Source organism: Solanum stenotomum, chromosome 11, assembly GCF_019186545.1.
Source record: "Solanum stenotomum isolate F172 chromosome 11, ASM1918654v1, whole genome shotgun sequence".
NCBI classification, from domain to species: Eukaryota; Viridiplantae; Streptophyta; class Magnoliopsida; order Solanales; family Solanaceae; genus Solanum; species Solanum stenotomum.
The window spans coordinates 10,956,219-10,968,510 of NC_064292.1; the positions used below are offsets into that span (position 1 = coordinate 10,956,219).

General features: G+C 36.5%; 2 protein-coding genes across 3 annotated transcripts in view; both read right to left on the reverse strand.

The window, feature by feature from the left end:
• Positions 1 to 1,539: 1,539 nt before the first annotated feature.
• On the reverse strand, positions 1,540 to 4,509 carry LOC125845494 (pentatricopeptide repeat-containing protein At2g22410, mitochondrial). The gene is made up of 2 exons (XM_049525008.1): positions 2,242 to 4,509; positions 1,540 to 1,863 (listed from the first exon to the last, which is right to left on the reverse strand). The coding sequence occupies exon 1, from the start codon at positions 4,463 to 4,465 to the stop codon at positions 2,315 to 2,317; it is 2,151 nt and encodes a 716-aa protein (XP_049380965.1). The 5' UTR covers positions 4,466 to 4,509; the 3' UTR covers positions 1,540 to 1,863; positions 2,242 to 2,314.
• Positions 4,510 to 6,479: 1,970 nt separating this feature from the next.
• Positions 6,480 to 12,292, reverse strand: part of LOC125845562 (zinc finger CCCH domain-containing protein 19) — a 15,689-nt gene continuing 9,876 nt past the window's right edge. Inside the window, exons 6-10 of one of the 2 annotated variants that reach the window (XM_049525099.1) lie at positions 11,128 to 11,187; positions 10,998 to 11,048; positions 9,781 to 9,852; positions 9,006 to 9,141; positions 6,480 to 8,905 (exon numbers count right to left, since the gene is read on the reverse strand). In XM_049525099.1, the coding sequence (XP_049381056.1) occupies positions 6,864 to 8,905; positions 9,006 to 9,141; positions 9,781 to 9,852; positions 10,998 to 11,048; positions 11,128 to 11,187 (2,361 nt within the window). In that variant the 3' untranslated portion in view covers positions 6,480 to 6,863. Of the gene's footprint in view, positions 8,906 to 8,990; positions 9,142 to 9,780; positions 9,853 to 10,997; positions 11,049 to 11,127; positions 11,188 to 12,292 lie in introns of both variants that reach the window. The other variant, XM_049525098.1, reaches the window with a different exon arrangement.

Sequence of the window (12,292 nt, forward strand, 5' to 3'; positions counted from 1 at the left end):
TTTATGCGTCGGATTAGGTGTTTATGGGTCCAAATTTTTTAGGCGCATAATTGATCCCTTTCCATTTTCATATAAATGTATGTGGTAAAATCAAAATGATATGACAATTCCATGTGGCATTTAAAGAAATGAAAAATGAGTTAGATATGTCTAGCAGACCAACTAACTCCCACAAAGGCGTATCTATGCTAAAAGTTGGACGGTGAGGGCATGAGTGAGCCAAACTTTAAACAGGGGGTATATCTAGACCTTTTCGAATAGTTTAGGGGCATATTTGACCCTTTTCCCTTTATAAAATAATAATCGCAATAACATTACAATACAGAGAATGAGAATGTAATAAATACAAATACATATTTATTGCTGGGACGATGAGACATGATGAACTAGAAGATTTCCCGAGGCAACTTTCCCACGAACGAAATAATAGTCTATTGCGACATGCTTCGTTCGAGAATGCAACTAGAGGCGAAGTCAAAATTTTAGTTTTATAGATTCTGAATTTTTATAGCCATGATTTCAAATGTTAATAACTGAGTTCTAAACTTAATATTTGTATATATTTAATAAACTTCTTAATACAAATACATTATTTGAACAAAAATTATTGAGTTCCGTTGAACCCATATAAGGGCTTCTAGCTTCGCCCTCTAAGGCAACACTGGATTTTGAGCAAAATATAATGCACCCATATATCCCAAAGATGGGCCATTTAAATTTCAAGTTTTTGCACATATTGCCCCTATTCCATGTGGTCTTTAATTTAGCCATTTGACACTCGAAGTAAAGAAAAGGGCCAAAAATGCCCTTGTCAATGAAAAATAAATCGCAAGGTATAAGTTTAGTGACACAAGTTATGCTCCAGGAAATAAGTTTAATGATACAAATTATACTCCAGGGCATAAGAACCCCGACACAAGTTATGCTCCAGGGCATAAAAACAATGACACAAGTTATGTCCCAAGATAGAAGTTATGCCTTAGGACAAAAGAAATTGTGTCCAAGGCATAAATTATGTCATATGATATAAGTTCAGTGGCACAAATTATGCCCCAAAGCAAAGTTCACTAAAAGTTTTACCTTGTGAATAAGACACTGCAGAATTTATGCCCCACAGCAAACATTATCCAATGAAATTAGGTCATAGTTAAGAATATTTTGGCCCTCGAATTTTCATTTAATGAACAGTAGGAAAAATAATAATTAAAGACCACAAATCTGAGAGGCAAAAATTAAGAATCACCCCAAAATAGGGGCAATTGTGCGAATGACCCTAAATTTTCTGACAGCCACACCATGTCATTTTCCCTAACTTTTAGGTGAGTCAATATCCGCTCATTTATTAACTCAGTTCATTTTAACCCACTCAAATTCAGCTCAATTCACTCATTTGCCACATCTAATTGTGATTATGCTTAGGTAGGATCTTAATTAGTAGTTTTCATCTTTTGGATGTCAACTAACCAATACAAGTTGGTTTTAAAATAATTGTGTGCGCACCAGTGACGGAGCCAAAAATTTCATTAAGAATTCAACTTTATAAATATAGATTATACCAAGTTTCTGTTTCAAGTAAAGGAATTCAACTCTTATAGTTATCACATATTTCTTTATGTTTTACTTATAATATATGTGTATAATAAGTAAAACAAATTAAGCAAGAGGGATAATATAAAACCTCCCTTGCTTGAATGTGGCTCCACCACTTGTGTTTGCGCAGGCTAGTTAAGCTTGAGCACTATAGCCATATATAGTCTCTTCGATTGTCAAAAAAATGTGTCTCAACCACTTGTGTTTTCACTCATGAAACATTTTAGCTCAATTCATCATCCTTCACCCAGAGCCAGCAAACTGCTCTCCTGTCTGAAAGAAACTCAAAACAATTAGTATCTTTCAATTAATTCGTATCTCTAACTCAACATGATATATACATCCATTCGTACTTAATTGCCAACATCATTGTCGTTACAACTACTCCCATGACATTTGGTTTGGTTAACTCCTACAATAAACATATTGTACTTGTCAAATAGAGAAGATAATGACTAGGTTCTCAACTATTAAGATCATTTCTTAGACACCTCGATGTTTTGACATATGAAGTGGTCCTAAATCCTAAAGAACTTTCAAATTATCTCCTAAGCAATAATTGCATTTAACAGGATACCACCAAATAATATGATCCTCTAATGAGCCAAGCAGCAATGCAGAAGTGAAATGATCAAATGTAATTCACAATACCTCAGTAGAACAGAGGAGTGGGTTAAGTCGTTCCCGTGGCCTTAAGATTGCAACTCAACTCCTGCCCTCCTAATCATTGGAACATCTTTAGCAGGACCAAGTCCTTTTGTTGTCTACGTAGGTTTGGTGACTGACAAACCAGATTTTCTTGCATTGCACTGTAAACATCAGAATCACATAACAGGTCATATCTGATATATGGAAAATATTCAACTATTTCCATGTGTCTTGTTAACTGAATCAAACATTCATAAATCTGATCGGACTGAGGATGCGTCTTGTCTGTAACAATAAACTCAAAAATATTTCCATTTACTTCAACGGAGCTGCAACCAGGTGTCTTTTCTAATCCCCTTTCACCCATCATCTTCCTCACATCTCGTGCCTTATGTTGCATATTTGCTTCAACATACATGTTAGCAAGTAAGACATAAGTTCCACTATCACCAGGATCCAATTCAAGAAGTTTCAGAGCTGCCTTTTCCCCCATCTCAATGTTCCTATGAACTCGACAAGCAAAAAACAATGCTCCCCATACTGAAGCATCAGCCTCATTTGGCACCCCGCGGACTAGCTCATAAGCTTCTTCCAGGAGCCCTGCCCTGCCCAAAAGGTCTACTATGCAAGAGTAATGTTTAGATTTAGGGGGAATTTTGAACTTTTTGCTCATTTGAGCAAAAAACTTTCGCCCTTCTTCAACAAAACCTCCATGACAACAAGCTGACAAGACCCCAAGAAATGTGACATCATCTGGTCTCAGGCCACTGTCAACCATCTTCAAAAAATATGATAGAGCATCATGTCCATTTCCATGATGCGCCAAGGCACCAATTGCAGCTGTCCAAGTCAATGAGTTTCTGATGGGCATCTCATGAAAAACCTGAAGCGTTTTTTCGATGTTACCACATTTGGCATACATATCAACAAGTGCAGTTCCCAGAGAAACAGTTAAACAAAGCTTATGTTTTTTGATGTAGTGGTGGAGCCAAATCCCAATATCAAGTGCTCCAAGTTGTGCACAAGCTGATAGACAACTAACCATTGTAACTTCATCGGGTTTTATATTCATCGTTTGCATTTCCTGAAACAAAACCAATGCCTCTTTACTGCGCTTAGCTTGGACATAACCTCCAATCAAGGCATTCCACTGTACAATATCTTTCTCCGGCATCTCATTGAAAACCCTCCTCGCTTCATCCAAACACCCAAATTTAGCAAACCCGCTAATCATTATAGTCCAACTTACCACAGTCCTCTCATCCATCCTATCAAACAAAGCCTTTGCTTCATTTAGACTCCCATTCTTCATATACATGTCCATGAGTGCATTGCAAAGTGGTATGCTAAAATATAAACACTTGTCCCTAAAGTATCTATGTAACTTCCTCCCAAGCTCCAAATCCTCAAGCTGAGCGCATGCCCCTACCATCCCAATGATAGTAACTTCATCAGGCTCCACAGACTCAATTTTCATCTTCTCAAATACCATCAACGCTTCCCTCGATCTCCCACTCCTAACATAACCATTAATCATTGAATTCCAAGAAACTAGGTCCCTCACAGAACTATCATCAAACACCTTATATGCATCCTCCAAGAATCCACAAGAAACCAAAAAATGAATCACTGCATTATGCACAAACACATCTCCATCATAACCAATCCTCAAAACATGTACAAGAATCTCTTGACCCATATAATACAAACCCAATCTAGAACATATCTTAAACAACAAAGGAAAAGTATGATTATCAGGCTTCAAACAACTAAATTCATTCTCTACTGTCATAAGCATTTGTTTATACAAAAAGAATGCATCGATTGGGGTTTCACTTTCACAACAACCCCTTATAGCTATATTCCAAGAAAATGTATTTGGGTTTTCCATATTATACAATATTTTTTTACAATAATCAAGATTACCCTTTTCTGAAAGTGCACAAAAGGCTATTAAACGACTTGAAGCAAACCCATTTGAGAATATGCCTGTGAGAATCATTTGTGAGTGGATTTGTTTGAGTTGGTTCATGTATTTGCATTTGGTTTCTAAAAGAGAAAGTAGTGGATTGGTTTGTACAAAAACATGATTTGTCCTCCATTTGAATTGGGATTTGCTTTTGTAATGGGGTAATTTAGAAGAAGAAGAAATGGTTTTGGAGAAAAGTTTTAGTGTACAATGGTGAAGTGATGAAGAGCTGAAGGATTGAGAAATGATATGCATCATTCTCTTGGAAAGAAAACAACTTTAGCCATATGCAACTGTTGGTAACAGAACAGTGAGAGCTTTAACCCAATGAGGACTTTTGCCATAAATTTAAATTTAATCAAATTTTAATAGGAGTATTTAATATTGGATGAAAAATCTTCATTGAATAGGATATTGTATTGTTAATTTAAATATAATAATATATATTTTGATTGTTACTTAAATTTTAATATATCGTGTAATTAAATTTATTATTTTTTAATCGAATTCTTTTTACTTGTTTTCAATATAGTAAAACATCTTTTTACTTATCGATTTTTATCGAATTCATTTTACTTGTTTTCAACAAAGTAAAATATCATGTTCAGTGATAAAACTGTTGTCATTAAAAGTTTTTTTCCTTCAAAGTGTCTATTGGTCATAAAAAATTTAAATATTGTATTTAAAATTTTAAAAAAAATACTCATGACTCTATTTTCACATTTATATATTCTTTTTTTTCAAATTCATCCTAAAAAGTTTACTTTTATAAAATTCATTAGTGTACGAAATGACTTGAGAAACTAATGTACTTGATTTTGTTTGTCAGTTGAATAATCATGCTCACTACTTGCCGATGAAACTCTTAAATCCAACGAAACTCAACATTTAAACATTCTTGAAAATGACACGTCATCATCCACATCAAATTTTAAATGACACGTCACTTATTTTTTCTTTTATTTTAAATTTTTTGTAAAGAAATTCACTTCATTCCTCACCGTTGTCTCTATCCCTTGACCATCTCTTTCCATTTTCTACATTAGAGACACCATCACAACCTTCCTTCTACCGGTTCGATCACTTCTCTAAATAACTAAAAAATCACTATTCCTATTCAAGTTTGCATCATTCACAATTTATAATCATATTTTTTTTCTACCAACGTGTACATCCACCAGTTAAATCACCATAAATTCCTTTTCTCTATTAATGTCAATGAATCACTATTAAAATATTTTAATATGTTCTAATATTTGTATATAAATTTACATAACATACTTCACCTAATTCCACAAAGACATTTAACAATTACTTTTTACCCTTCGAAACTATTGATTTTTAACTTCACAAGTTGTAAATTATCCCGAAAATGGAAATAAAAACAATAGCACAATTTCTTCGAAATTTTGGGGAGAAAGAGAGTGAAAAAGAAATGGGGGATTGGGTGGGATAAACATGGAGGGTAGAAAGAGAGAGAAAAAAATGAGGAGGGGTGGGAAAAAGAAGAAAGAAGTGAAAATTTTAATTTCTTATTTTCATTTTGTCTTGCCTTTTTATTTTATGTTTATTTTTTTGTAATTATTTTTAGTCGAATTTTATGTCTGATCCATTTACGCGTGAAATTATATATTTGTTCCAATTCAATTATTAAGTTGCCATATAGGTTTGATCAATGATCAGGTTGGGTTTAAAATGCTGAAATTCTTTGGTTTTTAAGGATTTTGTTGGAAATGAATAGGAGGGTCCAAATGATAAACAGAGCCAATAAAAAACTTTTTTGTTCACACAAGCGAGTAGAGTTATCTTAGTTTAAAACTCTTTGTTCACACAAGCGAGTAGAGTTACTTTGTTGAATTGATTAATATGTTGCATAGGTATTAAAACAATACATGTTAAAAACAATAAAAAATAAAAATATGATGTTAAAATAAATAGATTTTTGTAAAAGGTCCATCTCCAAAAGGTTTTCACAGAGATAAGGTTTAGGGGGCAAATAATTTTGTGGCGAAACAAAGGGCTAAATAGCAAAAGTGATTCCGTGAGAGTGCAAACTAGTTTTCAACGGCCCTAACAATCTCATCCCTCCAGTTTCCAGGACATTTTCAGGTGCAAATACAATTTTGTTTTATTGCTTTGGTCAGAACTAAGAAGATACAAGGAGTGATTCCAGAGAAATAAAATCACTGCAAGCTACAAAGGGTAGAAATATGGGGGGATGAAAGATATTGGAATGGGCTTCTTCGAGATTATAAAAACATGAAGAGGGTAAAATAGTAAACTACCAACTACCTTTTAAACTAAAAGGCAACAAGATAACATACCAAAACAAGCCAAAAACCACCTCGTCCCATAACTCTGTGAGACATTTCATAAATTCCATGATTCAAGTCTAGAACAGCAAAATCCATAAATATGAAACTAGGCGAATATATGGCCATAATGCCCGCTGTCTGCGTTATTTGAAGCTGATAAGATAGGCCGGGTAAATCTAGCTACTGGGAAAACTGCATCAGATCAGAAGAGGGCGAGGAGCTACTAATCTGCACAAGTTTACAATTATAGAACACCAAAATAACCTATATACTAAAGACAACTGAGATGAAATCACTGTACAAAATCACTTTACTCCTACTACTACTCTGTTTCCTCCTGATTAGCCATGAAGATAATTGCATCTATCACCCTTTATGCATCGATTGTTTGTATTATATGGACACGGGACATTATTCTTTTTGAAGCCACCTCTAGACGGCCCTCTACTCCCAAAAGACGATTGCCTATCCCAGTTCCTACCCTTGTCCCTCTGACCAGAGAATCTCCCATCTTGATGCTGATCATTATTTCTTGTGCCTCGATTCCCATTAGGTCCACCCCTACCTTGATTTGAATCTCCTTGAGGTGGTGGTCTTTGGACAAGTGCTCCAGGATTTCCAGCTCCCATACCCCACCCATTACCAGATGTAGGCCCTTGAATAGTTGATCCCATGCTCCCTGTTGGAGCAACCCAACCTGGATTGGAATTCCCAGGCGTCAAGCCCTGAACACCAGCATTCCCAGATTGTGCAACCCATCCAGGATTTGGATTCCCAGGAAGTGGCCCAGTCGGAGCCCAACCAGGATTTACAGTCCCTGGAGGCATTGCCTGAACTGCTCCCCAATTTACATTCATGATTGCTGGTACGGGTCCACCCCAGCCCACATTTGGATTTCCAGGCATCATACCCCAGCCAGTGTTATTCTCAGGTCTTAATGCTGAAGCAGAACTCGCATTCTCTTGCAAACCAGCACCCCATGGAACACTAGGCACAGTTGTAGGCTGTATGATCTGTTGGCTGCCTTGGGCTGGTGTGCTCCAATAATCAGGCTGAGGCAAAACTGAGGCACCTGCATTTGAAAAATTTCCCGCAAGATTCTGTACAGATGAGGAAGTAGTACCCCAATTACCATATCCCTGGGACTGTCCTGGTGCCAGAGCAGAAATGTTTGGCTCTCCCTTAGAAGGTGCTGCCGCAACCCATGTATGGACATCCACACTAGGGTTCTGCAAATTAAGAGATACTGACTGGAGAGCTGCATGCTGTGCACCAAGTTGGCTATTAATCAGTGCTGTCTGTTGCTCACTAGCTGCAAATGATTGAGCATTTTGCAAAGAATATCCAGACTGTGCAGCAATGACCTGTTCAGAAGTAGGCACTAGACCAAAATCACTACCAGAATTCACATAATTATTTTCCGATCCCCTAATTGAAGGCCCACCAAAATTTTGAACTGAAGCAGATGCATTAACACCATCATCTGGTGGGGCTGGAGGAGATTGGAGAATTCTGTTGCCACTAGAATACGAATTTGCACCTGCAACAGATGGCCCATCTCCCGCAACCCAACCGGCAGTATTCTGCTTTGGAGTAGGAGATGGGAGATTCAAAGAATCATCATTACTCCACCTCTCAGTAGAAAGCGCAGAAACATCACCAGAAGTCATTCCACCACCAGAAGGAACCAAACGACGAGAATTCTGAGATCCAACATTCTGGTCGACTCGAGGTCTCTCTCCATTTTGATTTTGCAGAACAGTGGCTGAAAGTATATTGTCAACTGCTGATGGCATTTTCTCAAACCTCCCTGCCAGTGCATCAGTCAAAAGAATAGACTCCTCTTGTTTATTTGAAGATCTCCATATTTTCAAATCAGCAGGGAAGTATCCTGTATTGCTCCATTTACGCAACTGGACCAGAGAAAATGGTCCCTGTATTTTACCAGAAGGGTCCTTGTAATGCCACACTTTTTCAGCTTCATTGATCTTGATGGAACTTTCTGCAACCTTACCCTGGAGTGTAGCTGGAGAAGATACCGATAATGCACCAGAAAATGACTCCATTCTCGACAAAAATTGGCTATTCCGTCCCATTGGCTCAGAAATAGCAGCAGAAGTCGGTTTATCTATATTCATAGATTCTGTCTCCTTATCTCTTCCTTCAATCCATGTGTCTTCATTCAATCCCCCTCCAGAATGCACACCATCTTCACTTCTGCTCAAAACGTTTTTACCAGAGGAACTCCTGTTTAGTTCAAAGTTCTTTGAAGAAAATTTTCCTGCAGCCCCCCATGAATCTTTTGGAGAGAAGTTGCTTCTTGGAGAAACTGGCCCACGTCCTCTCCGGTTAAGGCTTGAATCCCTAGACCTCATAAAAGCATCTGCATGAGAAGAAGCAACTTTCAAATTATACACTGCAAAGCATATTATTCATAGCATATGAAGAAGAAAGGAAACTAATAGAACCTCGTCTATCATTACTTTCACTGTCCTCATCCTCTGACTCATAGCTTGGGTCCATTTTTGGATCTGCATGTATTTCTGGAACTTCCTCAAGTCTACGGTGACGCTCATCGGGGGTCTTCAAGAGCTGTAGTTTCTCTACACATTCTCTAAGTGTAATCATTAGTTAAGGAATATATTAAGAGCGACTGATTCAGCCCAAGTAACATGAAGCAAAGACCAATAAATAGAATAAAGGATGAAAGAACTGCTTCTAAAGGTATCATATATGTTAGGCAACACAGTATTCAAGGTCCAAAATTCAAGCAATGCCGAAGTGAGGATAAGTTTACTTCAATAGCACCAATATACCCATCTACGTTCAACAACATATATAACAATAATTAAAGTAGATCTAAATAAAAATGGGAACATATGAAGTCATGAATTACTCAATAATTAAAGGAGCTCTAAATAAAAATGGGTACATATGAAGTCATGAATTACTGCATGAGCACAGAACACTAGTAATATGGCGACTGAATACTAATGCAAACCCATCCATAACCTGAAGTACATATGCAAATAGAAGTGTTCATAATTTTCATCAGCAAACTTTAAGCCATCCTCTAATATCAAGAAAAATTGTTATTAGGCCCTAGCATTGCACACAATTTATCGACCCAACAGTCCTGCCTCCAGAGAAGGAAAATGGACACCAATGAAGACTTATTCAAGCAAATATTACACTGCAGTTTGATAATGGCAAGAGGGAAGGGAATAGAAATGATAAAATTTTGGCGAACAAAGGATATTCTTTCTTGCGCCCTTTCTCACTAGCTCGATCACGAAGATGAGAGAGACGGGATATCTCTGATTCCAGCCACTGAACATCAGCAAAAAGAATCAGGTAAGATATATTAGAACAAGTTGGGAACCCAGTAGAGGATGACCACAAGCAGAAGGAATCCATTAGAAGTGCAATCAAAGAACACAACCATTACAGAGCATACCCTCACAAATTTTGTCCACAACAAGAGGAATAGAAATTTTTATGCTGAAGTCCCTCAGAAAGCAGTAGCTATCTTTTCACGAGATATCATCAACTACAGCAGTGTACTAAGAGGACAAAAACGACCAGCCAGTAAATCATAGTCAACTTTTAGAAAGTTCATGAATAAGATAGTTTGTCGTCTAACCATTATTTATCTTTTTGAAATAGGTAATGTTGTATTCCTCAGCATTAAGGTATGCTGGAGACCTCCAAAAGGGTAGTAACAAGCTAAAACAAAAAATTAATTACAGTAATCCTAAAAGATCTACTAACTGTTCAGCATTTTCTATATAATGTTCTTTACACCAAAAGTAGAAAGTTCCAATGCAGCTTCTTTTGATTTTCTGAATGTCATCTAACCATCATCGCTAGATAAACAGTTTGAGACTGGGTAACTGAACTCCAAAAGGTTATGGTATATTTCTTGACGAGCTTATCCAATCCTTAGAATGAAAAGGTCAATTACAAGACACAAATTCCCCTCATCCATTTACAATACTGCTTACGATATGCCCTTTTCTATTTTCTCTAATAGATGTCCTAACTAGTCTTTAATAAGGTAAAAGATTGTATTGATGTTAGGAGTAAATCCCACTATACAAGAGGTATAAAAAAAACAGAGAATCTTACCCTAATAGCTATTTGAGTAGATAAAAATGCATGTCAAGGACCAGGCACTGGAGGTCAAATAAACAGTTAGCTAGTCCAGAAAGGGCGCTTATAAATAGGATTTCAACAAGGTATCATGCAGATTGCACATGTATTCAGGGACAGAAGAGATAGCCACACAGATAAGGAGAGACTCCCTTGATTCCAGTTCAAAGAAAGTAATAGAGGAAATAATCTGCCAAAAATAGAACTTCTAACCAACTGCTGAATAACTTTCTTCAACCTTATTAATCACTGGCACATCTTTAAATGACAACCAGATGCATATCGATAGAAGTAGTCCAAAGACGTGTTTCCATTTCACTAACCTCATTAACTCTTGCTGCATGTATTTCCATGGCCTTGTCAAGAATGTCACCCTGTGAATAAACCAATTTAATAAGCAGATGAAAATAAGTGCAAACCTGAAGTAATTATCAACATCAGCCTGCATCATACCACTGTTGGTCTATTAATGAGTCCACATCTTATACTCTGGCGCAGACGCTTGCATTCTTCCTGAAATGTCAAAAGAAGATGCATGTGAACAGCTTGAACAGATTCAATGTAATCAATTTTTAATATACAAATTTGTCAGATCAATGGACCAAAATCAGTTCAACTTATTACGTTTATTCACTCTTATTTCGGTTTTATGGAATATAGTTCACTTCTATTATTTTCTTTTCATATTTTATGGGACTGATTTCTTCTTTATTTATTAGATTCAAAAATTAAAATACTGAAATTAATAATAAATAATCAAAAGGCAATTTAGGAAGCCATCACAACTTTTCATAATCAAATAAGTAGCAAATAAATAGAAATTAATTAATTAAATTCAACACTTATTTTAATCTAAGGTTGAAAGTGAGTTGATAGTATAAAAGAACAAAAGAACAGAAAAACAAAAGCATCAGAACAGAAATAAAGGTAGTGTAAAAATCTACCTAAAGGAATCAAAATTTTAAAAAATTAAAAGTATATATAAAAACAAATGATTGAGAGGGTGGGAAAGCCTGATAACAAAAGTAAATAGACTAATACCAGGTTCGAAACCTGGGCTTCTCCTATGGAGAGACTTTTGGGCTTGGGCAACCACTAACCAGTGCACCAGCTCATTGTTTATTCATACATGGGGCACAGTTACTATATGACTATTATTTCAACATATTTACATGTAAATATTGAACTTCTTCCGAAATTTGCGGGTGCTGGTGACCCCTCACCCTTACATATAGGTCCACCTCTGCATTAAATGCTGCACCAAAAAGGTGTGAATATGAATGAACAGAAGACAAATAAACTCCAGCTTCTAGATCATTGCTTCTTTTCCAAGAGGACAGATGAAGATCATAAAAGTATCACATATGAGTAAACATGGATGAAGCAATACGCCAGTTAGGCAAAAATACAAATAGTTCTTTTGGGAGTCTGGGGAAATGATCTTTAATCGAGTTCATGCTAGAAAAGTAACCCAAACACCAATGTAGTGGCAAACTTACCGGTTGACATATAACCCCTTCCCCTCTTCTTTCCATGTTTTCCTTTCTGGCTGTAATATAACCCTTTCCCTCGTCTCGAGTTTTCCTTTATGCAACGTCCAGATTCAAGGGTTCTACTG

Coding starts and splice junctions, on each gene's coding strand:
- LOC125845494 (XM_049525008.1), bottom strand. CDS start 4,465: ATGATGCATATCATTTCTCAATCCTTCAGCTCTTCATCACTTCACCAT.